Raw genomic sequence first — 25,539 nt, 5'->3', positions numbered from 1 at the left:
CTCATTTAAAATTCATACCTTATTTCACTTGGTGCTGAGGCAGTTTCATTATAGTGCTCAGGAAAGCAGCAGCAGCAGCAAGAAGTGGTGAGTAGCAGCAAGCGGGCGGGCGGGCAGGAGCTCAAGGCCCGCACTGCTGCTGCAGGTCCAGGGCCAGCAGGGGTCCAGGGTGGGGCAGCAGGAGCACAGGGCCCGGGGTGGCACATGGTGCCAGAGTGGCTGGCGGGCAGGGGGGTGGGGAGAAGCAGCGAGTGTGGGGCCCTGTGGTGCCAGAGCCAGCAGGAGTGTGGGGCGTGGGCTGGCACATGGGGCTGGAGCAGCCAGCAGGCTGGTGGAGGGGTGGCGACAGGTGGCAGTGATGCTGAGCAGCTATGGCAAGAAGCGGCAGTAACCAATTATTTCTATTTACATTAATGCCTATGGCGAAATAGGTTTTGTTTAACACTGGTCCACTTAATGCTCAGTTTTCTCAGAACCAGTTGAGAGCGTTAAGCAGGGGTTGCCTGTATACTACATGGTGCCTTAGTATAGATGACCAGGTTTATGGTGTGTCCCACTGGAACTCTCTCCTAGAAAGAGTCATCACAGAGGTTTCATTACACAAGATCCCTCTTGCAGTTTTTTCTTTTTTGGTGGGGAGGTGGGGGAGCTGTGAGGGCGGGGCACAGGGAGAGATTCAGCCCTTACTGAATCATTTCTGGAATAGCATATCCAGTATTTTGATTTTTCTCTGACTCCTTCCCATATCCCTACAGACCACATCTATGCTTTTGGTGATTGGTTGTGTATTGGGATTAGATTTTGGTTCTGAATTGATAGACGAGTACATAAGGAACTGATCTAAAACCCCTTCAGATTCATGGGAGGCTGGATATCATATGACTCTGTCTTAGGCCTCCTGTAAGAGTCTTTTTATGTGCAGACGGCAGAGGCAGATATAATCATAGTTTACTATACCTCTAGGCTGCAAGTGTCAGGAACATGTGACCCTGGAAGAAGTCATTCAACAAAACCATCAAAATGTAACACATTCCTCACAACTTCACTGACTATTATTTTACATTGTTGACTTCAGGATAATAGTATATCTGGGGTTATATAAATCTTCAAATATTAAAAAACCCTAATCCTACATAATTTGCTGTTGTTTTTTGTTGGTCCTTTTGATCAACTGCCCAACCCTTTAAGTGCATAAATTAAAGAACAGACTTTAATGACTAAAAGACTAACACGCTAAACTTATATAGCTTTTCATTTATTGTAGAAAAAAAGTTTTTTTTTTCAATGCAGCTCATTTTGTACATCTAAATTCCATAAAACAAATCCATAGAAATCAGGATACTGTACGCATGCATTCCGCATTTTCTTTGTTAAATGTTTCTTTTCACAAAAATAACAACACTTTTTTCCTTGAAAGCCACTAAAGCAGAGGGAGAGCAAAACATGCAACACTGTACACATTTGCATAGTATATTTTACCCAGCATGCCTTGTAGAATGCTACACATACGGTATCTATAGAAGTAAAAATAGGAAAGGGCAAATCAGCAACAACAAAAAAAATTCAGTAAAGGCAATAATTCTTTACCATAATGAGCCTGGGCTAGTTCCCATTAATGTAACTGGCAAAAATCTGACAAACAGAAATGGGAACTAGTTTGGCCAATAGTCAGAGACTTACTGGAAGATAAAAAAGCCCAAGGTCCATGGCTCTAAATTTGAATGACTGTTTTCACCATGTTACCTTGCCATATCAATTTTTAATGTACAAACAGGATTTTATTTGATCTGATTCTTCTCCAAAACTATGCTTCAACAATTGAAATTCCTCTAATGCCATCTGTGTATGAGAGAAGAATCAGGCCAATTTCAAAGTTATACAGATGTTGGGCCTGAGCATATGTTCCTTGTTTAAAGAAAACTTAGTGATTTCACTGGGACATTGGGGTGGGCTAGCTTGGACCCCTAAGTAGCATTTACATGTTTAATTCCCTGTCCCCATCATAGCATTAAAGTATGCAAAGGCAAAATGGCATTTTTAGCTCAGAAGAGTAATATTTCATTTCAAACCATGGTCAACAAACATACTAGTGGTATATTTGCCAAAGCAAGATAAATGAGTACTAATTATTTATTCATAGTCATTTCCAGTTTGGGGAGAAAAATAATATGGGGAGAAAAATGGGAGTAGTTTTATATTTCCAATGTTAAAAGTTGATTTTATTTTTTATTTTGTTAACATGGAGGGAATAGAATTTCATGGACAAATTAAATTACAAATGCAAACTGCAAGGCTCTGAAATAAACTGCTGGAAAAGTTTTAAGCAACAAGTTAAAGTAAAATGCAGTAAATACAGTAAAACTGGATCAATATTCTATTTGTCTTTTCAAAAATACAATGCCAAATGTAACAATGGATTTCTTGTAAATTTGTGCTATTACAAATGTGCTTTTCTCTTGCTCTATTTTCATATTATTGGTAAAATATATATATATATATAATTTTGAACTGTACAATATAATTTCTCGCTACATTACTTTTCTAGTGCTAATATAGAGTAGAAGTAGTAACAAAGGGGTATTTTGGCAATAGAATACTCTTTTTTTTAATAATATTCCAGAAAATATTTGTAAGGCATGTGATAAATTGTATTTAACATTAACAGCCAGAGCTTGCAAATACTTACTACAGGGCTTAATGCTAACAAGCTACGATCAGTAGTCAGTGTTTGCAGGATCTGACCCTAAAAAGTGTACAGATAGTAGCTCATTGCTGAGAAATTCTAGTGGCAGTACTAAAAAAGGCAAATGTACTGTACAGCACTAATAAAAGAGCCAAAAGGCATCAGTGGTTATTCTCATCTTTACCACTATAATTTAAAAAGAAAAAGCTACCAAATGTACCTAAAAAGGAATCAGAAACTCTCATTAAGGTATTTTTCTTTAATTATTTCTACCTTCTTCCAAAATACTTCCCTACTGTCAACGGATTTGAAATAAGAAGGAAGTTTCCTGGACTTGTTAAACATATTTCATAAATCAGAAAAAAATGTTGGTTTTCTTATTTATAATATAATTTATGTCCTAGATAGAGTATTCATTTTTGTGTCCAAAATTTTTTATTCAGGCATCTTCTCTGGTGTTATCAAAATGTACACTTATTTTTCAGGACAAAATATATTGAGGTTAGATAACAAGGCTAATTTGAATAGTTGCTTATATTCTCTTTTGGCAGCAAATGTGAAAGAGCAGAAAATACCTTTTACCAAATTTGAACTTGGGTCAGTTACTAAATTTTTTAGTCCTATTGCCATCAGCAGAACTACTATTTATTTCAAGGCATAAGAGATTACAGAAACAAAATAGATCATAGCAGAACCCCATTTAGACAAACTAATCTTGCATGTTGGGAAACATAACTCAGTTTCACATGAAAGGTTTGTTCCTGGATAAAGGAAGTTTGCATAAATGAGCTTCTGCTGTGCATAATTTTGCCTCCAATTTTTCATTCACTGGTCAGAGTAAGTACTCTTTGACTGAAAAAAAAATTTAAAACCAACACAAAATCGTGAACAGATTTTGAAAGCATCGATCCAGAGATTTAATAAATATGAGCAAGGGACACATTTCATTTATTCCTAAATAGAGCAAATGACCTCATCCAATAGCCAACAGTCCTTGTTTATTCAAATAACCATACAATAAAATAATTCAATGTGTGATTCCGAGAATGGCACAGAGGAACATTATTATGCTGAGGTGCTGAGACCCTGGGAAGTTCAGACTGGAACACTGTAAAATTGAGACTAGGCTGAATTTAGATTGTCAGCAAACTGAACTTGAAGCTCTGGGCCTACACACACCAAGGGTAACTATCATTACCTTGCATTTCTATAGCAGCAGCTAGCTTGTGGCACAGAAGAAAACTGCCATAAGCGCTCACTCTCCACTAGTTTCTTGTTCTTACAACTACAGTATCTTCCTCCCTATTTAAATTTTTAATTCTTAAAAATACTAGTTAAACCATTTTAAAAATGCAAGGGGCAAAGGAAGGGTGAAAACACCCAAATATCTGTAATAAAAGGAGCTTTAAAACCTGGGGAAAACATAGTAAAATATATTTCCACATGCAGCAAAGCCAGTACTAATGGTCTGAATGTGATTATTGACAGGTATGTATACTGAAGACATGAGCTTCATCCTAGGCCCAGCTGCACCGCCTTGCATATAGGACTTCAACAGTGTAAATCAGAAATTTGAGAGACTAAAATGAGCTCATGGTTCCCTAGCTAAGAGGTAGCATAAATAGCAAGAGGTACAACGCCTGCTACAGAAACTATACTTGTTTACTGAGCACAAAATAATTAGCTTGGGGTGCAACTTCTACTGACACCTATGGGACTTCTGAGGATAAAAATTAGATTACAACCAAAAGTAACTAAGAACTTTTAAACATAGTAACCAATTAAAAGGGAATTTGCTTTTGAAAATCATGGCATGATATAAACCAGAGGATTTGGTTAAAATTGCTGAAAAACAACTTTAACAATTATTTCCTATAGTAGTATATCAGTCAGAAAATTTAGTCAGTTTACAATTACACACCTGACTGGAAAAATGTTCAATTGCATAAGTAGTAAAAGAGGTTAACAAATCTGTCAAATACAATTTGCCAAAAAAAAAAAAAAGGTGGAGAATAACCATTTATTTCCTTATAAATAGTTTCTGCATTTAAAAAATCATTTGTTATTCCATTACAAATGAGTGCATTGATGCATACTGTCTATGGATGACCATGCCATTAAGATTGTCATATCAGCACTAAATTTAGCATATCAGCTAAGTTAACATTAAGCACAAAATGTTTTAAATAAAAACCACTTATAAACATGACAAAAATAAATGTTATACACATTTCTAAAAGATCTGTGTAGAATTTGGAGTTTAGCAACAGAATCCTGATCATATTATAATACTAATGAGAGATGGTATCGGTATTGGAAAAAATATTCTTATTTCTATTCGTTCAGGAACCCATGAACTTCGTAACTTCACATAAAACCATACTATAATAAATCACAGGATGTTTGGTTACCATCGTGGAAGTTCTAATATATGGTTTATGCTGTGGATTTAAATGTCCTGAATCAACATTGCTGCATTTGTTTCTTTTGTTTCTTAAAAATAATGTATTTTTTTTAAAAATAGAATTTATCTAGAATAAAATGTATTCCTGTTATTATTTGATATGCTCTTTTACTTGAAGGGTGAGTCCCCTGCAAAAACCGAGAAAACTATCAAATTCTGTTGGATCATTTATAACTGGGACGGGAGGGAAATAAATCAATTACATACAAAGAAAGGGTAAATCTAAACCTACAGAATTAAGAAAATTTCAAAATTTTCTTTCAAGACAATAGTACATGACTCCCTTCAAAAAGGTATTTTCATAAGAACATTAAAACAAAGCGGTTTTGGCACTTGAGACAATGCAGTTGGTGGATTTTGTGCATGTGTGTTCTGCGGATCTTTCCCTTTACTAGCATGACATGGAAGACTTAAACCAAGGCTCCAAAGGCTTTAAAAAATAAATGATATTTTTGTCTTTGAAATGATAAAGCAGTAATCTTGTTTGCTAGAAAATATATATAAGTGCTGTTGCAGCTTCCTGCCATAAAATGCAAATATCTTCAAGCAGTTAATGATCTGATCTCTAATGCTACTACAGAATAAAGATAAACAAGCTGTCTAATCTAGGTTTATACATCTCAGTGCATTCTTTGCAATTAATACTTTAATGCACACAAACAAGAAACTGTTAAAGCTTATAGAAAAATGTTTTGCCTAATGCCTTCTTTCTCATGCAGATATGTGTGCTGTACATGTAACAAAGACTTGTAAAAATTCCTGGAGAATGCTCCCCTGTGCTATAGCATAAAAGGTGAGAAATGGCAGCCTATGCCACCATTCCTGGACTTTTTCCTGTAGCAGTTGCTCAGACCAAACTCCCTGAAATCTACAGGAGTTTAGTCTGGAAAACAGCAGCAGTTCAGGCCCTATAGGTTCATTCTCAACACAGTTATTCCAGTGGATGCAGATATTTTATATTTCATCATCTAGTGATCTTTAACTCTTCTTTTAGACAGTAAACCTATCAGAAAAGGCAATGTTGCATCCACTGTCTTTTAATGCTGCTAGAGATGTACATTATTTTTGGTTGTACAGATATGAGATGAATTATATTTCTAGTTGTTAACATCAAGCAGGTAATCAGGCTCAATGGTGGGGAAAAATATTAGAAGCATCTTTATTAATTGGTCCAGAAAGTAGAAGACATCATAATGTTCAGGAAATGTATTTAGTGCTACATGCTTTTATAGCCTGTCAGGAGGCTTTGGGAATAAAACAGGCAAATATAAAAATTAATTACTTTCATCTTCAAAAAATAGCTTTGACATGAACCAGCATAAAAAGATCTTTTACGCATGGTTCTGTCAATTTTAGAAAATGCATGCAGTGTGGAATTTTAGAAAGAGTCTTTGCTTAAAGACATCAGAGTATTGTATAAAATGGTCAATTATGATAATTTTTTCAATTATATTGGATCTAAGGCTTCATTAATCAAATTAGACATAAGGTCTAATTACATAAATGTATTCATTTTAAAAACAAACAAACAAAGACTGGTAGGTGAAAATAAGTTTTCATTAGAAGTAAGGCAGCTATATTTCCAAAGACTTTAACTTAGTTCTTTGAATTAAAAATGTTAGTTTTATAACTTTATAGTGAGCAGAAATTTTCTCATACTCAATTCCATTTTTATTGCAAGCTATTTCTATCAGATCCTTCTTTTCAAAACATTCAGAATTTATTAGTATTTAAAAAAAAAACAAAATATCTGATATCATCATTAAAATCTAATGTGAGGTTATTACAGAGAGTTCTCATGTGACGCTAGAATTTGCAAGCATTCAAATATGGATCGTGAAATATGTAATGTGAAGGGACCCAGCAGTCGTATATATGCAGTAAACATGTGGGAGGATGAATCAAATCTCACTTGACACAGTAACATATTGAGAATAGGAGAAGTGTTACATCTCTACAGATTAAAACTGCATTTCTGGGAGTATGTACTAGTGCTCTGGTGATTAAAAGAAGACAGCCATCTATTCTCCAACTCATATCATTCAAACAAGGCTTGGATTTCTCCATTCTTACTATTCTCTGTCATACTCCCAAAGTTCATATCACTATTGGGACCACAACAGCAATATCGGTACTAAGTAAACAAAATACATCAGTTTTTGCTGCAACATTTGTGCCAGGATTAAAAATAAAGATAATTTCAAACCAGAAAGTACTTTGTAACTGATGCATTAATTTATAATATTTGGCGTTATGGAAGGTTTATATTTGGTTAGCCTAAAAGAGCCATTCTGGTAATGTACGTGTATGTTAACATGTTTAAATTGTAACCTTAAGTGTAAATTTAGCTTCCAGCAATCAAATACTGTAGCTGATTTTTGGCTTACAGTGATTTTGTAATTTTCAGTTTTTTTCATTTTCACTTTTTTCAATTGATTTGCAACATGCTCAAGTAGACTTTCCAGTCAATTCACCCGAATTCCAACAGGAATTGGTTTATAAATTGGTTCCAACTGGAACTGGTCATTTGGAATTTCCAGCACAGGAAATTATTCTATATGTGCCTTGATAAAGTACCCTAAATTACAAACTGACATGTCTAATATCTAATGAGGAGAAAAGGTGCTGCTATAAATGCAAACGCTCTACTAAAAAGAAATCCTATGTGACTGGGCAAACTAATTTCCTCCTAAACATAAGGGCATGGTGCATTTTTGCCCATTTTTAGCATCAAATGACAGCAGCTTGTAACCTTAGTAAAACTGCGTTACATCTGCTTAATTAAGATGATTTCTTTGTCCTACCTACATTATGGCAACTAATGAATACTATTTTTCCCCAGGTTCTTAAACTCAAAGCCTATGTCGTGAATCATGGCTATATCCTCCAGGGGATCCTCGATTCCTATGGGGTTTGTAAGTGTCCTGATACGAGTCAGAGTACTCTTCTTCCACAAGTGGGTAATGATCTCGGCTGTGTTGGGAACTGGAAGACAAGCGGTTCCTGCTCTTCCGAGCCCTTTCATTGTGATAATTTTCATCAGAGGTCATTAGACTTCTTCGTTCAATTGGAGAGTTCTCTGTAGAGTGGTTGCTATGCCTCGTACGCTGGCTCTAAGGATGTCAAAGGACCCAAAGATTAATACAAATACGATTTCATTTTGCTAGTTGTAAGTCAGTTATGAGGTTTGGTTTGAGGACTTTCAGAATCCATCCACTTCTGTAATCTTTTTTAAATACAGTATAACCTCATAAATCCGGATATCAAAAATCCAGAATTATCGAAAATCCAGCACTTTTTAAAACTACACTCCACTGGGGAGTAGTGGCAGCCAGTCCTGGTGCAGCAGAGGGGGAAGCTTGCATGCAGGGGCTGCCACCACCATCCACCCCCCTGCACTGCTGCTCTGCTCCCCCTCAGCTCCAGGACCGGCCGCCACTCCAGGTTCAAAAGTCCAGAATTTTCACATTTCCAGCACGTGCTCGGTCCCAAGCATGCCAGATTCATGAGGTTATACTGTATTAAAATGTGTTTCCTACAGGAATTGGATATGAGACAATTTGGTTCCCAAAGCTAATAGAAGATCAAATACAGTATTGCACAATGTTTTTCACCTGATATCTTTATAAAAATAGCATGGGAAATTTCCCAGAAAAAAAATGAGCCTTATATATATAGATTCATCACCTGTTGCATTTATCAGTTCTTCACTGATCATAGTTTTATAGATGTTAGGGGCTGGAAGGGACCTTACAGATCATCAGGTCCAGCCCCGCTGCACTCAGGCAGAAAAGACTGCTGGGGCACATGACCCCAGCAAGATGGGTGTCGAGACACGTTTTGAAGATCTCCAGGGTAGGTGACTGTACCACCTTGTCGCGGGGCACTCCCACACCCCGCTCCTAAGGAGATGCCCCAGGAAGGGGAGAGGTGTAACAGGGCACCAGGGTGCCTGCTACTAGCAGGAGGAATAGGGCTGCTGAAGCACCCTGGAGCAACACAGATGGGGGTTGCTAGGGCAACCAGGCAGATCATGTGGCCAGGAGGGGGCAGGGCCAGGCCCTTATAAACAGCTAGGCCAAAGCCTAGCTAGCAGTACCCTTCTGGATGCCACAGGAGCAGGAGCTCTGTGGCTGAGCTGAGCGGCCAGAGTCGGGGGTTGCAGCCTTACCTTACTGACCGGCTGCAATGATGCTAGGGACGAGAACACCCTGATAAGAGGTAGGGCTGGGAGCCCGAGAGGGGCTGAGAGTTGGCTTTACGAGCGGGTAGGCTCTTTGTTGGTTTTGTTACAGCCGTTCCGGCTTGGCTTGAGTTATGGTTAACCGGAGGACCGGGTGAGGCTGTAGGGGAGCGAGGAGGCCTCAGCGGGGCTCCCCAGCAGTTTGGGGGCTCCGGGTGCCCAGTAGGGGCACAGTGCCAGGGGGGCACAACTGTTTGTGCCGGAGTGGCACGGAGCACGGGGTTGGACCCCGGCCCGTAAGGACGGCACTTTGCCCAGTGGGGCAAAAGACCCCGGAAAGGGTCAAGGGGGCCAGGCACGGCTAAGGCCACCTGAGCCCCAAGCGCGGGAGGCGCGCAGCGCCGAGAGCGCGGTACAGGCCCCAGAGAGGGCGAGGCCCCAAGAGAGGGCAGTACAGGCCCCAGAGAGGGCGAGGCCCCAAGAGAGGGCGCGGTGCCGAGAGCGCGGTACAGGCCCCAGGGAGGGTGAGGCCCGGAGAGGGCGCAGCGCGGAGAGCGCGGTACAGGCCCCAGAGAGGGCGAGGCCCGGAGAGGGCGCAGCGCGGAGAGCGCGGTACAGGCCCCAGAGAGGGCGAGGCCCGGAGAGGGCGCAGCGCGGAGAGCGCGGTACAGGCCCCAGAGAGGGCGAGGCCCGGAGAGGGCGCAGCGCGGAGAGCGCGGTACAGGCCCCAGAGAGGGCGAGGCCCGGAGAGGGCGCAGCGCGGAGAGCGCGGTACAGGCCCCAGAGAGGGCGAGGCCCGGAGAGGGCGCAGCGCGGAGAGCGCGGTACAGGCCCCAGAGAGGGCGAGGCCCGGAGAGGGCGCAGCGCGGAGAGCGCGGTACAGGCCCCAGAGAGGGCGAGGCCCGGAGAGGGCGCAGCGCGGAGAGCGCGGTACAGGCCCCAGAGAGGGCGAGGCCCGGAGAGGGCGCAGCGCGGAGAGCGCGGTACAGGCCCCAGAGAGGGCGAGGCCCGGAGAGGGCGCAGCGCGGAGAGCGCGGTACAGGCCCCAGAGAGGGCGAGGCCCGGAGAGGGCGCAGCGCGGAGAGCGCGGTACAGGCCCCAGAGAGGGTGAGGGCCAGAGAGGGCGCAGCGCGGAGAGCGCGGTACAGGCCCAAGAGAGGGCGCGGCGCCGAGAGCGCGGTACAGGCCCCAGGGAGGGCGAGGCCCGGAGAGGGCACGGCGCGGAGAGCGCGGTACAGGCCCCAGAGAGGGCGAGGCCCGGAGAGGGCGCGGCGCGGAGAGCGCGGTACAGGCCCCAGAGAGGGCGAGGCCCGGAGAGGGCGGTACAGGCCCAGAGAGGGCGAGGCCCGGAGAGGGCGCAGAGCAGAAACGACCCGGGAAAGGGTCAAGGGGGCCAGGCACGGCTACGGCCACCTGAGCCCCAAACACGGGAGATCCGCAAGCGCGGAGGACGCGGCAGAGACCCCGAGTGGGGCCGCAAGTGCAGAGGGCGCGGCGGAGACCCCGAGAGGGGTGAGAGGAGCTAGGGAGACCCAAGGGCGTCAGTAATAGGCTGGTGGGTGAGAGCCCGGCCCAGGGGCGCCAGGTGGGTGACGAGCCCAGGGTGCCAGAGGGAGAGCACCCGAGGGGCAGGGGACCAGACAACGTCCCCCGGGACAGCTGCAAGGCTTGGGGCGTGCTAAAGGGGAGGTTTTGGAGGCACGCATTTGCCCATAAGGCTGGGGTGAGAGTACCCCACTTTGGAACGGAGGGGATACCATCAAGGTGTGGTTAGGGGTAAGTAGGCAGCCTCCCATTTTGAACCTCAACAGCAAAGACGTGGCGGGCGAGTAGAGGGTGCCAGACCACCCTAATTGGCACGGCAAAGGGGCACTTGCGAGCTCACGGCCGCTCGCGGGGCCATCCGTGACACACCTGAACTTATTAACCTTCACATTTCTACTCCACCTTCTTTCAGAAACTTGCAATGATGGGCCTAAGGGCTATGGCTGTTTGGTCCTGGTTTATATACGAGTTCTGTGAGACAAAGAACAAGTAACTACACGTTCAGCCGTTTCATGGCAAGTAAAGAATGGCAGGCGTTGCACTAAAAAGTTCTTTTTAAAACAGGAATTTCTTTTTAGTGCCACGTGTACCATCTGCACTCTTACTTGTGGTGCTACAGGGGGCGCCCCTCAGACTCTCGGCATCCCACAGACTCTCTCCTTCCCACCCTCCAAGTGCTGCAACGGGGACAGGGCTGTAGCAATGGTAGGAGCTGACCAGATGGGAATACTGTCTGGTCAGTCCCTGCCAGGGCTTAAAGTGGTTGCTCATCACTTTTTGAACAGGAAATTTTAGTTTTCCAAAAGGAAAATTTCTCCCCAATTTATCTAAAGATCTTCACATTACTATCAGATACTGTGTAACTTAGGTGCTCTACAAAAAAGTCAGTTATTAGACTTGTAGTGGTTTTTATTTAAAATATTGATTATGTTTAAATTATATTTTTTATAGAAACATTCATTATGTTTGTTTATCAAGTAAGGATTCAGCTTTTACTGTTCGTCTTAACAGTTCCATTGTGATTGGTTAATACACAACCATGTGGCCATATGAGCAAATTAGTTCATGCTCTCGCCGCTAAAGTAGTGCAATGAAGCAGCAATTCACAAAGAGAAAACAGTATCCCATAATGTCATCACACACGTTGCATTATTATCTCTCAGTCTCAGATCTCTCTCTGCACAAACTCTCAAGTACGTAGCTACCTCTGACGGAAACCCCAAACTTAGGTGAGACTTGTCTCACTCTGCCTGACCTCAGACTAACATGGCTAACTACCTCTCACTTCTGACTCTCTCTCAACATCATGCACTAAATATCTTCTTTTTGGCAGAAAAGCTTATACTAGAATACTATTAGGGTGTTTGTATTCTTATGACTTAAGGTTTAGAGCCACACAGATTTTATTATTTTGTCCCTTCAAATCTGAAATAAGGCCTTATGATAGCTATTTGGTAGGATCTTTCCATTATACTGAAAATCTCCACCTTTATGACATATTATTTCACCTGAATAATTTATAGTTGAAGGCTACCCTATATGGGAAAATTATTGTACAGTTAGTTGGGGTGTGACAAATGGCATACACTATAACTGAACCCCCTGGGATAAATACAATGCCTGGGTTTTGTTTCTATGTGGGGAAGTTATGACATAGTAAAGTGAGGGGATGCATTATGCTGGCTCCTGTGTACTAACTCTATACGGATGCTGAGAGTGTCCATGAAATAGCTTACTCCACTTTCCTTAAGACTAACCAAAAGATGACCTGGTGTCAGTTGTGTCATCCACTCATAGAAAAATCAGGGCTGGAAAGGATTTCAGGAGGTCATCTAGTCCAGCCGCCTGCTCAAAGCAGGACCATCCCTAACTATACCATCTCAGGCAAGGCTTTGTCTACCCAGGTTTTAAAAACCTCTAAGGACAGAGATTCTAGAGCCTCTCTAGGTAACCTGTTCCAGTGCTTCGTTACCCTCCCAATGAGAAAGTTTTTTCCTAACATCTCCAGGGATGGGCAAAATACATCCTGCGGCCTGCCAAGCCATTCTATCTGGCCCATGGGGCCCCTAAAAAATTTAGAAAATTAATGTTTATCTGCCCCAGGTGCCCTGTCATGTGTCCCTCAATGGCTTGCTAAAACTCAGTAAGCAGCCCTCTGCCCAAAATAATTGCTCACCCCTGAATTCTAACCTAAGCATCCCTTGCTGCAACTTGAGACCATTGCTCCTTGTCCTGTTATCTTCCACTACTGAGAAGTTTAGCTACATCCTCTTTGTAACCACTATTTAGGTACTTGAAGGCTGCTATTAAAACCCCTCTCAGTCTTCTCTTCTCCAGACTAAACAAGTCCAGTTCCCTCAGCCTTTCCTTACAGGTCATGTTCTCCAGCCCTCTAACCATTTTTGTTGCCCTCTGCTGGACTCTGTCCAATTTGTCTACATCAAAACTGGACACAATATTCCAGATGTGGCCTCAAAAGTGCTGAATAGAGGGGAATAATCACATTCCTCAGTCTGCTGGCAACATTCCTACACCCCAGTATGCTGTTAACCTGCTTCACAGCAAGGGCACATGCTCGGTTTACTGTCCACTGTAACCCCTACGTCCTTTTCTGCAGAGCTGCTGCCCAGCCAGTCAGCCCCAGTCTGTACCGGTGCATGGGATTTTTCCATCTTAAGTGCAGGACACTGCACTTGTCCTTATTGATTTTCATAAGATTTCTTTTAGTCCAATCCTCAAATTCCTCAAGGACTCTAATTCCTAGCCCTACCCTCCAGCATACCTGCTACTCCACCCAGCTTCGTGTCATCTGCAAACTTGCTGAGGGTGCACTCCATCCCATCTTCCAAATCGCTGATGAAGATATTGAACAAAACTGACCCCAGAACCAATGCCTGGGGCACTCCACTTGAAACCAGCTGCCACCTAAATGCTGAACCATCAGTTACAACCCTTTAAGTTTGATGACCCAGCCAGTTTTCTATCCACCTACCAGTCCATTCATCCAACCCATACTTCCTCAGCTTGCTTGCAAGAACATGGGAGACCGTATCAAAAGCCTTGCTAAAGTCAAGGTCTATCACATCCACTGCTCTCTCCACATCCACAGTCATCTCATAATAGAAGACAATCAGGTTGGTCAGGCATGACTTGCCCATGGTGAATCCGTGCTGACCGTTTCTAATCACCTTCTTCTTCTCCAAGTGCTTAGAAATGGATTTGGTGAAGATCTGCTCCATGACTGTTCCAGGGACTGAGGTGAGACTGACTGCTCTGTAGTTCCCCGGATCCTCCTGCTTCCTTTTCTTAAAGACAGGCACTATATTTGCCCTTTTCCAACCATCCGAGGCCTCTCCCAATTGCCATACGTTTTCAAAGATATTGGCCAGCAGCTCTGCAATCGCATTGGCCAGCTCCCTCAGCACCCCGGGTGCATCTTAACGGCCCCGTGAACTTGTACATATTGCTTTTCTAAATAGTTCCTAACCTGTTCTTTCACCACTGTCAGCTGCTTACCTCTTCCCCAAACTATGTTGCCAAATGCAATAGTCTGGGAGATAACCTTGCCGGAGGTAAAAAAGGCACCGAGTGCTTCAGCCTTTTCCATATCATTCATGTCACTCCCCCATTCACTAAGGGACCCACACTTTCCTGATCTTTCTCTTGTTACTGACAATACTTGTAGTAACCTTCTTGTTATTCTTCATGTCCCTTGCTAGGTGCAACTCAAACTGTGCTTTTGTTCTCCTGATTTCATCCCTGCATGCCTGAGCAATGCTCTTCTACTCCTTCCTTGTCATTTGTCCAAGTTTCCAGTTCTTGTAACCTTTCTTTTTGTGTTTTAACTTACTGAAGAGTTCACTGTTAACCCAAGTTGGTCTTCTGCAACACTTCCTAGTCTTCCTGTGCAACAGGATGATTCATTCCTGCACCCTCAGTAAAGTTTCTTGAAAATACAACCAGGTGTCCTGGACTCCTTTCCCCTTCACACCAGCCTCCCAGGGCATCCTGCTATCAGTTACCTAAGTAAGTCAAAGTCTGCTTTTTCAAAGTCCAGGGTCCTTACTCTGCTGCTCTTCTTTCTTCCAGATTCTGAACTCAATCATCTTGTGGTTCCTGCTGCCCAAGTTGCCATCCACTGCTACAATCCCCACCAATTCTTCCCTGCTTGAGAGCAACAGGTCAAGAAGAGCATGGCCCCTAGTTGGCCTTTCCAACACTTGCACCAGGAAGTTGTCCCCAACATGCTCCAAAAACTTCCTGGATTGCCTGTACACTGCTGTATTGCCCTCCCTCAACTTGCTTGCAAGAACGTGGGAGACCGTATCAAAAGCCTTGCTAAAGTCAAGGTATATCACATCCACTGCTCTCTCCACATCCATAGAGCCAGTCATCTCATAATAGAAGACAATCAGGTTGGTCAGGCATGACTTGCCCATGGTGAATCCGTGCTGACCGTTTAACTTTCTTGAAGTCCCCCATGAGAACCAGGGCCTATGACAGAGAAACTACCACTATCTGTTTGAAGAAAGCCTCATCCACCTCATCCTCCTGGTCTGGTGGTCTATAGCAGACATCCACCATGCAATTAAAGTTGTATATGCAACCTTAACTTTGGTGTTTCGTAGAATTTAAGGCCAGAGACTATTAGATTATTTAGTCTGACCTTCTGTATATCCCACACCATTAATTTCACCCTAACAACTTACATTAAATGTCAAGTTAAATTAGACTTTCAGTTCTCAGAAAACTAAGCTGCAGGTCACAGGGAGAGAATAAGAGAGACCACTACATTGCCACCAATGCCTGGGGCCCCTACAGTAGCAGGGAACTGATTAGGTGAGATATGCCCAGTAAAGCCAGTCTAATTCCCTGACATGATTGTTTAACAATCCCATGAAGGCAGATTTTAAGCTATAAAAATACTATCCCCAGTGAGACAATTGCTTCAGTTTCTATCACACTCTCCCACTTTGTCCTCACACACAACTATTTTAGATTTGAGCAGTCCCTATACCTAAACAAATGGCACTGCCATGGGCACATATATGGCCTCCCAGTATACCAAAATATTTATGACAGACCTTGAAATCCATTTCCTCTGTATCTGCCTTCTCATCCCCATGCTCTATCCCATGTCATACACTGATGACATATTCATTGTGTGGACCCATGGGAAGGAATTTCTAGAGAAATACTCTCCCAGAAATTCTTAGGCATTGGTCATATTGTCACCATACTGTATTGGAAACAAACTAACTGCCACAGCTACATATACACCACCAGCTTTCACCCTAAGCACACCACTAAATCCATCATTTACAGACAAACTCTACATTACAAGTATAATTGCCCTGATCCCACCGACTGGGATATACACCTTCAAGATCTGAAGCAGGGATCCTGCAATTACAAATACAACCCCAAAACTCAAATCAACAAAGCCAGATTCAGACCTCAGTTTAACTTGCTATAACACAAACTCTAGAACAAGGACAACAGAGTTGAAGGACAATCCAGGAGGACCCAGGAAACTTTAGACCTGTTAGTCTTACCTTGGTCCTGGGGAAGCTCTTTGAGAAAACTATCCAGGAGCACATCTGTGAAGGACAAGCAGGGGAGATTATGCTGAGGGGCAGCCAACATGGGTTCATTAGAGGCAGGTCCTATCAGACCAACCTGGTGGCCTTCTACGACCAGGTCTCAAAATCCTTGGACGCTGGTGTCGCGGTGGACGTAGTCTTTCTGGACTTTAGGAAGGCCTTCAACACTGTCTCTCACCCCATTCTCATAAAAAAATTAGGTGACGGTAGCGTCAATGCCTACACAGTCAGATGGGCTGCAAATTGGTTGGAGGGCCACACCCAGAGAGTGGTGGTGGATGGGTCATTTTCGACCTGGAGAGACGTGGGCAGTGGGGTGCTCCAGGGTCCTCGGGCCTGCACTGTTCAACATCTCATCAGTGACTTGAACAGGGTGCTTTTCACCCCCTTGTCCAAGTTCACAGATAACACTAAGATGTGGGGAGAAGTGGGCACGTTAGAAGGGAGGGACAGGCAGCAGGTAGGTTACAAGGGTGAGCAGATGAGAACAGGATAGGTTTCAATACTGACAAGTGCAAGGTGTTGCACCTGGGGAGGAAGAACCAGCAGCATACCCACAGGCTGGGGAACTCCCTTCTCGTCAGTGCAGAGGCAGAAAAGGATCTTGGATTCCAGGATGAACATGGGCTGCCAATGTGAAGACACAGTCAGCAGGGCTAACTGCACCTTGTCATGCATCCACAGATGCATCATGAGCAGGTCCAAGGAGGTGATCCTCCCCTCCCCCTCTATGGGACACTGGTCAGGCTGCAGTTGGAGTACTGCATCCAGTTCTGGGCACCACACTTCAGCAGGGATGTGGTCAGCATCGAGAGGGTCCAGAAGAGGGCCACCCACATGAATAGGGGCAGCGGGGCAGGCCCTATGAAGAGAGGCTATGAAACCTGAACTGTTCAGCCTTCACAAGAGAAGGCTGAGAGGGGATCTGGTGGCCATCTATAAACTTACCAATGGGGACCAGCAGGGAATGGGAGAGACCCTGTTTCCCCGAGCACTACCAGGAGTAACTAGGAATAACGGCCATAAATTGACCGAAAGTAGGTTCAGGCTGGACATCAGGAGGCACTACTTCACTGTCAGGGCAGCTAGGATCTGGAACCAACTTCAAAGAAAAGTGGTGCTCGCTCCTGCCTTCGGGGTCTTCAGAAGGAGGCTGGATAATCAGCTTGCCGGCACTGTTTGATCCCAGTACTCCTTCCTGCCATGGCAGGGGGTCGGACTTGATGATCTGCTCAGGTCCCTTCTGACCCTACCAACTAGGAAACCATGAATCCGGACTTGGCTTACATGGTGCTGGATGAGCTGTCCAGGGCTCCGATAGTTACGCGACCCACCCCGGGGCCCCATTCACCCCAGCCCCTGCCCCACTCCCTTCTTCACTGAGGGGGCCTCTATTTGCAGCCCGCCCCTTTCCCTTCTCAGACTGAGACTTGTCTGCCGTGCTAGACAGTGATCCACACGCCGGGCTGTGAGCATCTCAATCAGTCCTTGCCCCTCTACCCCCAACTCCAGCTTCCCGGAGCCCACACCTGGGCTCCCCTGTGGCCCTACCTGCTGCCCCACGTTTGGAGGGGCTAAGCCCCATTAGCCCCAGCCTTCCACCACCTATAATTCTTATCCCATTACCTGAGTTAGCTTCAGTAACTCCTTTGTTCCTATGGTTTTAATGTTGGTTTGTTTGCATTAACCAGGACTGTCTCCCTCCCTCCTCTCCTTTTCTCTCTCCCACCTTTGTTTTTCATATTCTAATTTCTCTCTCCTTTTTATACTCTGCTTTCTGCACATCCTTTCACAGAATCTGATTAAGTGAGCCATACCTCATGAAAGCTTGTGTTATATATTTAAATTTAGTTTGGTTAGTCTATAATGTACAAATCTATCCTGGCTTATATTTAACAATTTTTCTTTCTGCATTTCATTTCCTAATTTGTTTTGAAGGTAGCATAGCTGATAAAGTCAAATGTGAGAGTCATAACACCTTAAAGTTGTATAAATCCTTAACATAGCAAAACTACCTATGATGGTGTAATTCCCAAGCTCTGCATAAGTGCTCTAATTACCTTAAGGTGTCAGAAATACTTAAACTGATACAAATCTTTTCTATGACAAATAGCTTGAAAGTGGCATATGTTCTTAAGGTGTCAAAAGCACTAAAAATGATATAAATCTTTTGTCACCTAACCAAGTAAATCAAAAGGTTTTGTACCTTACAGACTAACTAAATCAGAAATGTATAACACAACATTTTGTAAGCCCAAGCTCATGCAATCAGATCCCTCATTTAGTGGGCAAAATATGGCCCGTGGGCTAGATCCAGCCTGCCAAGGGATTCTGTCTGGCCCAAGGCGGGTGCCTTAGCCCTGCCTGGCCCAGACACAGGGTTCAGTCTGGACCCTGGCACCTGCAGCCGGCCCCACCACCCCTGAGCATGCAGCAGAGGGGAACCTGCGGCGGTGGGGGAATAGCAGGTGGGCTCAGCCTCCCACCAGCCCCTGTAGCAGAGACTCACTCTGCCCAGCTGCTGCTGCCAGTGTCTTTGCTACCATCAAATGTGGTCCTGCTGCCCAGGCACCCCTGCCTGTCTACCATGCACCCACCACCAGGAGACCTGGACAGAGTGGGAGGGGTCTCCAAGGAGACTGGCCCAGGACCCCCGTGAGCAGGGCATGATTGGTGGATGGGATGGGGCCTTGGGCAGCGAAGGAGGAGCATCCAGAAGTGGGACAGGTGGATGGGCACTGGGGTCAGGTTCACGGGATGGTGACAGCACAGGCCTAGAGCCCAGGGCAGAGCCACAATCTGTTCCCTGCATGTCCCTGCAGGCAGAACTGGCATGCATCTCAGGGACATGCAGATTACCTGCCCTGGGCCCCAGTCCCATGCTGTCACCCACCACCCTGTGATCCCAGCCCTGCCTGCCCATCCTTCTCCTGGGCACCACTCCATGCCCACATCCCATCTGCCTGGCCAAGCATGCACTGTCTGTGGGAGTCCTGGGCCATGGAGACCCTGTCTGCCCACCCACTCCATCTGGTGCCCCCGGGTGCTTGATGGACAGACCTGGGGTCAGATAAAATTAATTACTAGCCCCGTGTTGGGCCAGCACCTTCCCCTTCCCCCCCGTCCCCAGCCTACAACAGCTCATTAAAATTCCTTAAGTGGCCCTCCAGTCCAAATAATTGCCCACCCCTAGTCTATACAGTGCAAAGCTACCCTCCCTTCAGCCTGACACAGGTAAGTCCATCTCTATGTAAACAAGGGGTATCAAACTCATTGGGTTTATGGGCTGGATTAGTGGTGCTGGGCTGGTCCTCAGGCCAGACTGGGTCCACAGACTAGCCCCGCATGCTGGATCCAGTAAACATTTTCCTTAAACATATGGCATATTGTTTCACCATCACTGCTGTTGTTAATTCATCATAAATATAAAGATATTGGAAAAAAATCAGTGCATATACCCACATTTTTAATAAATTAGTTCCAGTGAACATTCTAGATAATGCCATTCTGCTGACAGGGGTGGATGGAAAACTGAAAGTTTAAAATTAAGTGAGACTAGAAGCAAAATGTTTTCTTTGTTCGTGTAATTACTAATGCCAGAACTGCTTGTGCATTCATCCAGTTAGGGAACAGATGCTTACTGGGCCTAATGGAATCATGCCAGGTAGTTAGAAATGTAAGCATAAAATATTATACATTTTCAGTGCATTGTCTGCAATCAGTCCATAATGTTTGTATACATACTGGACACAGTGCATAGTGGATCAGTTTGAATATTTAATCAATGTTTCAGAAATTATTACCTGCTTCCACATATTCCATAAGCAGAACAGGAGTTAAATTTGTCAGGTAAATTATTCATTAGGACTTATTTCCTCTGTTGATGACATACATTTAGGAAGTGCACACTCCTCAAAAGTCACACACCCGTTCAGAACTCTTTCTGAAACTTTCAGCCTTAATGACAATGATCATTGCATTCCTGATCTTGCATTTTCAAACATTCATAACTATCACTTCAAAAACAATTTTTTGTTCAAACTTAGTAAAGCACGTACTTCTCATTAAGGACTATTTACATGCCACGTTTGAAGTTTCAAAGTTCGGCCGTTTTTGAGCTATCCCTGTGAAAAAAAATGGTCAGAATTTTTTTTCAATGGGTACAATGTATTTTATTCACACTCAAAGAACTCAAACAGGTGAAGGCATTTTGCTGAAACTTTTATATTTGGGCAGGAGATAAGCACAGAAAATTTTTGCCGAAAAGGTGAATGTTTTGTAGTTATGAGCGTGTGAAAATGGGGTTATAACAGAAACTGTTCTGCATCCTTAACTATAGTAGCTGTTATCAGAAGTGCTGTAACATATTGTACATGCTTGTTTTCATTCTGAAGGCGCTTATTTCTAATGGCACTTCTTTCCTGATAAAAAGATGCCATTTTGTAATATAGCACTTGATGGAGTGCCATTAATCTCCATTTATTCTCCATGCCAAAAAAACATGGCTATTTTATTCCCCATTAAAACAAAACTAGTCAGAGTGCTGGAGCACTCAATTGACTAAATGTTCCTCTGTTGATTAACAGGAATCTAGTTAACATTCTTACTGCTGGCAGTTGCCAAACAGTGAGTAGTAATCAATAAAGCAAATACTGGATACATTTCAGAAAATATACCATTTTTCTATAAATATAATCAAACTGACCTGTACTAGTGACTGGGGTCAGATGCATTTTCATACCTGTAATCCAGAGATTGCAGTAGGGTATGGTGAAAGTGCAGTAGATCCCAGGTTCCTTCCAAGAAGAGGAGTCATGGGTGTGCTACTGGTAGTATGTGTGGCACGCCAGTATGCCTCAAGGTATTCTGCCAAATGTTCACAAGCATCCTCAAGCTGATTTTCATCCAAAATGACATCAAACATTTCCTGTTCACAACAGAAACAAAAAATGATAGCTTGTTATCCTTAGTCAGATAAGAAAAAGGGCACACTAAAACAACGCTGATCACCCCTACAGTACACTTTTAAACACTCTAATAATTTTAACACAGTGTCTAGAAATGAGGCCTATAAAGAAAATATATGGGAACAGGTTGTAAAAAAGTGAACACTGAAGGTTACAGGACCTGAGCCAAAGCTCACAAAAGTCAGCAGGAGCTTTTCAGCTCAGTTAACTGGAGTCTGCCCACAATGCCAAACGTCACAGGATTTCATTCATGGCTTTTTTATAAAAACGGAAGACATGAGCCTGAACCAAACAACAGGAGATAACACCCTGTCTTGGTGGAAAGTTTTGATCTGTTTCTGAACTTCAGGGCTCAGGTGCATTTTTGTGAGAATCAAAGCCAAATCCTAATTCAAACAGACCTGGAGCTGAACTGTGCAGTCTATGAATCCTTCTGTTCCCTTTTGGGCAATTTTGATTTCTATCGGCAATGGGTTTCTACTGTTAAATTTCAGGGCATACAGCTGTTCAAACACTCACAGCTAGGAATTCGGCTTCAGCTGCTACATACAATGTTTATGCATTGTCTGTTAACTGACTTCATTTACGCCCATCTTTTCAGATGGCACCATGTTTGTTCTTAAGCTGGTGAGACTACAAGCATGGTATCTTTCTTTTTTTGCAGGACCACATTCATCGGTGACAGTGCTTAAGCTCCAGCACGCGTGCTCCAGAACGTTGCCTCTGCGCTGTTGACACTCAGATGCTGCACGAGGAATATCTATTGCTGAACACCAAGGAATATGAACCGCCCCATTCCCATAGCGTTCTGGCTGCCAACAGGCCAGCGTGTACACACACCTAGTGTTTTCAGATGCTATCAACACTACAAGTGTATTTAAAGCTATATGAGATGGGTATCTTTTTATAAACAACAATACTCAAAATCCTCATTTTTTCATACTCACAAATTTAGTTTACTAAAATTTCAACATTTTCAGCAGTAAATTTTGCACCTGCATATTCCCTCTTCACTCTTACCTTTGAGCAGGGGTTGTCAACTGGGGGGTACGCATACCTTCGAGGTTACACTGAAAGGTACCAGGCGGTATGCGGGGGCAGGCAGGGACAGAGTGCTGCCACCTTGCGCTGCTGCCTCACAGGAGCAGGGCCGTGGTGCAGGAGCAGAGCCACACAGACACTGTGTTGACACCGCTCGCCACCCGCCCCCCGGCTCCGCGTCTGGCTACTTCCCACCCCCCCACTGCAGCTCCACATCTCGCTGCTCACCACCCCCACTCCACTCTGCATCCGGCCGCTCGCCACCCCTCTGCCCCAGGGATACACTTATTAAAAAGGGGGCTGCCGGGGATACACTTATTTAAAAAGTTAGAAATCCCCTGTCTTAGAGTGAAAGTATACCATGAAAATATGAGAGGAATGAAACGAAGAGAAATGTGAGATACTACAGACGACAGTCCAGAAACTTGTAAGAGTAAACTATATAGAGCTCTTCTACACACATACATTTACGTATATGCAACATCAAGTGATATAAGATATGTAAATCAGGTGACCCAAAGAAGGGCACTTTGTGCCCCAAAGCTTGTCTAACATCTTTCCCAAACTAGAGCTGGTCCAGTAATATCATCAAAAAATCTTTGCTTTTTGTATACTTCCTGAATCAGCATAACTGCAACACCACTCCAACCCTTGTCAATACATAAAACATTACAGCTAGCTATTTAATGGCCTTTCTGAACTACAAGTGAGTGATACACGCCACTGAAAAGGGTACATCTACATTTCTTCCCCTTTAAGGGGAACCTAAGGTAATGGAATTTAAAGACATGACACACTGACATGTAAAAACTACTTTTATGACATTTTGAGTCACATACAAATGGACTTACAACAGCAAAGGTGAAGGAATTCAAAACCAGTCCAATTAATCAGATCTAACATTTTCTGAGCAATTAAAGTGTTTTTTTGTAACATCTTATCTTTATATGGAAATCATGACTTCTCTGTGTTTACCTGCATAACTCATACACAGGCTTTGCCACATATAAGCAGGGATCTCTGTTTTTTTTCTGATTAAAAAAAAATCTCAATTTTCAGATTAATAAAAGTAATCCAAAATCCACATTTTTCCATGATTAATATGAAATGCACACACAAACAAACAAACTATAACCTCATAAATCCCATATGCTTGGGACCTAGCACCTGCTGGAAATTTGAAAATTCTGAATATTTGACTGAGTGAGGCTGGGGCTGAGGAAGGGGCAGGGAGAGGGGCGCGGTGCAGCCCAGCAGCTTCAGGCAGGCAGCGTTGGCTGCTCCCGGGGCTGCAGCAGGGAGCAAAGCGGAGGGAACTGTAAGGGGGTGTGAAGCGTGGGGCGCAGCTCTTACTGCTTTGCACACCCCGGGAAGACTGTGGGCTGCACCAGGCTCTTCCCAGGGGGCGCATGCTACTGGATCTATGTGCTGGATGAAAGCAGGCTGGCAGTAGCCACCCTGGCACTCAGGGCCTACTCTCGCCTGGTGTGCAGATCTGGGGGCATGCACCCCCTGCAAATAGCCCAGCGTAGCCCCCCAGCCCACAGCCCTCCCAGGGTGCGCATAGCAGGAAGAGCCACACCCCCATGCCCTGCACCCATTTACAGTTCCCTCCGCTTTGCTGCCTGCTGCAGCTCCGGGAGCGGCCGACACCACCTGCCTGCAGTGCCGGATTTTTGAAAATTCTGGAATTTTGAATGCCAGATTTATGAGGTTATAGTGTGGTGGGGGGGTGTGCGCACGCGCGTGCGTGCGTGTAGTGGCATTTCATTTTAATCACAGAAAAATGTGGATTTTGGGTTACATTTTTAAATTAAAAAATTGGGGGGGGGGGGGGTTGTAATCGGAGAAAACCACGATCCTTGCTTATGAATAACACATCTTTCCAAATACAGGCTGATAAAAATCAATTATTCCATTATATATTTATACTATACACCCCAAAATACATTAAAAGAATAATTTTAAGTCAAGTGGTCACAAGTCAAGAACCCCCAAAATGAAGGGAAAATCCTCTGAAAATATCATCACCATGCACTGCTATGTTTGGGTTGCTGTCCAAATGTACTTCAAAGAAGGTCAGTTCTAAGATGTGCTGATTTGAGGATATTAGCAATTTCATGTTAGGATCTGCCTTCATGATTGAGTATAAAAATTTTGAGCTCTTTGCAGTATCAACTCTAGCTCACAATTTGTATACAGCAGAACACAATAATTTAAACGATAAACAATAATTAGAATTTGGAGATCTCCATAAATGCAAAGAGAAGAATCTAGTAATGTAAGGGAGCAACATAGTTCCATGAAATCAGAATATTATGTGCTATTCAGACTAAGAAGGTGATAACATTAAGGTAAAATTAAATGAGAACAACTCTGACACTTACTCATAATTAATGGTAGTTGAAGAGCACACAACAGGAATAGAATCCTACCCCTGTTTATAACTGCTGAGGCTGAAGAATGGTAGTAAAAATATCTGTGAGTCTCTTAGAATGCACCATCGTCTTTCTGTATTTGATGATGGACTACTAAATAATATGAAACTTACATAAATTATTCCCATTAACAGAAATCAAAAAGAATAGATCCCAGGAACCTGATTCCTTCATCCTTACACATACTGAAAATCTTCCTTGTTCAGATGCCCAGCAGAAAGCTTTCATATGTAACTGCTGTTTTTATATAAGCCTCAGGATCAGTAAGAGAAGCAGCATCAGCCCAAAGGAATTACAAGTCTAGTGGAAATAGGCATTAAATGATTTATTATCTGGAAAGCATGAGAGAGAAATCTCTACTGCTGATTGGTATATTCCGTTAGAAAACAATTAGATATTCTAAATAAGGAAAAGAGTAAAGGCAGAAATGTGGCTTAGAACCTAAGTTCTATATTGTAGGTCTCCAGTTCTTCAGCTGGAAGAAGGGGTTGCTGAAGAATATGTGAAAATAATTTCTAGAAAAGTGATCTGGAGCTGCAGAAAAATTAAAAGCTCAGCTTATTTCTTCTTTCATTAATCCTATTAATATGAATGTCACTGAGAAGCCACTTGGGG

The 25,539-nt window shown here is 43.7% G+C and overlaps 1 protein-coding gene across 3 annotated transcripts in view; it reads right to left on the bottom strand.

The window, feature by feature from the left end:
• Positions 1-1,291: 1,291 nt before the first annotated feature.
• The window catches only part of CACNB4 (calcium voltage-gated channel auxiliary subunit beta 4), a 278,889-nt gene continuing 254,641 nt past the window's right edge, over positions 1,292-25,539 (bottom strand). For 2 of the 3 annotated variants that reach the window (XM_090045718.1, XM_090045720.1), the window contains 2 exons: positions 21,220-21,405; positions 1,292-8,260 (listed from right to left, as the gene is read on the bottom strand). In XM_090045718.1, the coding sequence (XP_089901844.1) occupies positions 8,000-8,260; positions 21,220-21,405 (447 nt within the window). In that variant the 3' untranslated portion in view covers positions 1,292-7,999. Of the gene's footprint in view, positions 8,261-20,536; positions 20,603-21,219; positions 21,406-25,539 lie in introns of all 3 variants that reach the window. The other variant, XR_016442095.1, reaches the window with a different exon arrangement.

The sequence above is a fragment of the Crocodylus siamensis genome, chromosome 4 (genome assembly GCF_052110815.1).
Source record: "Crocodylus siamensis isolate JL-2025a chromosome 4, ASM5211081v1, whole genome shotgun sequence".
NCBI classification, from domain to species: Eukaryota; Metazoa; Chordata; order Crocodylia; family Crocodylidae; genus Crocodylus; species Crocodylus siamensis.
The sequence above is the reverse complement of the archived record's forward strand: the minus strand, read 5'-3'. Positions and strand labels throughout refer to the sequence as shown.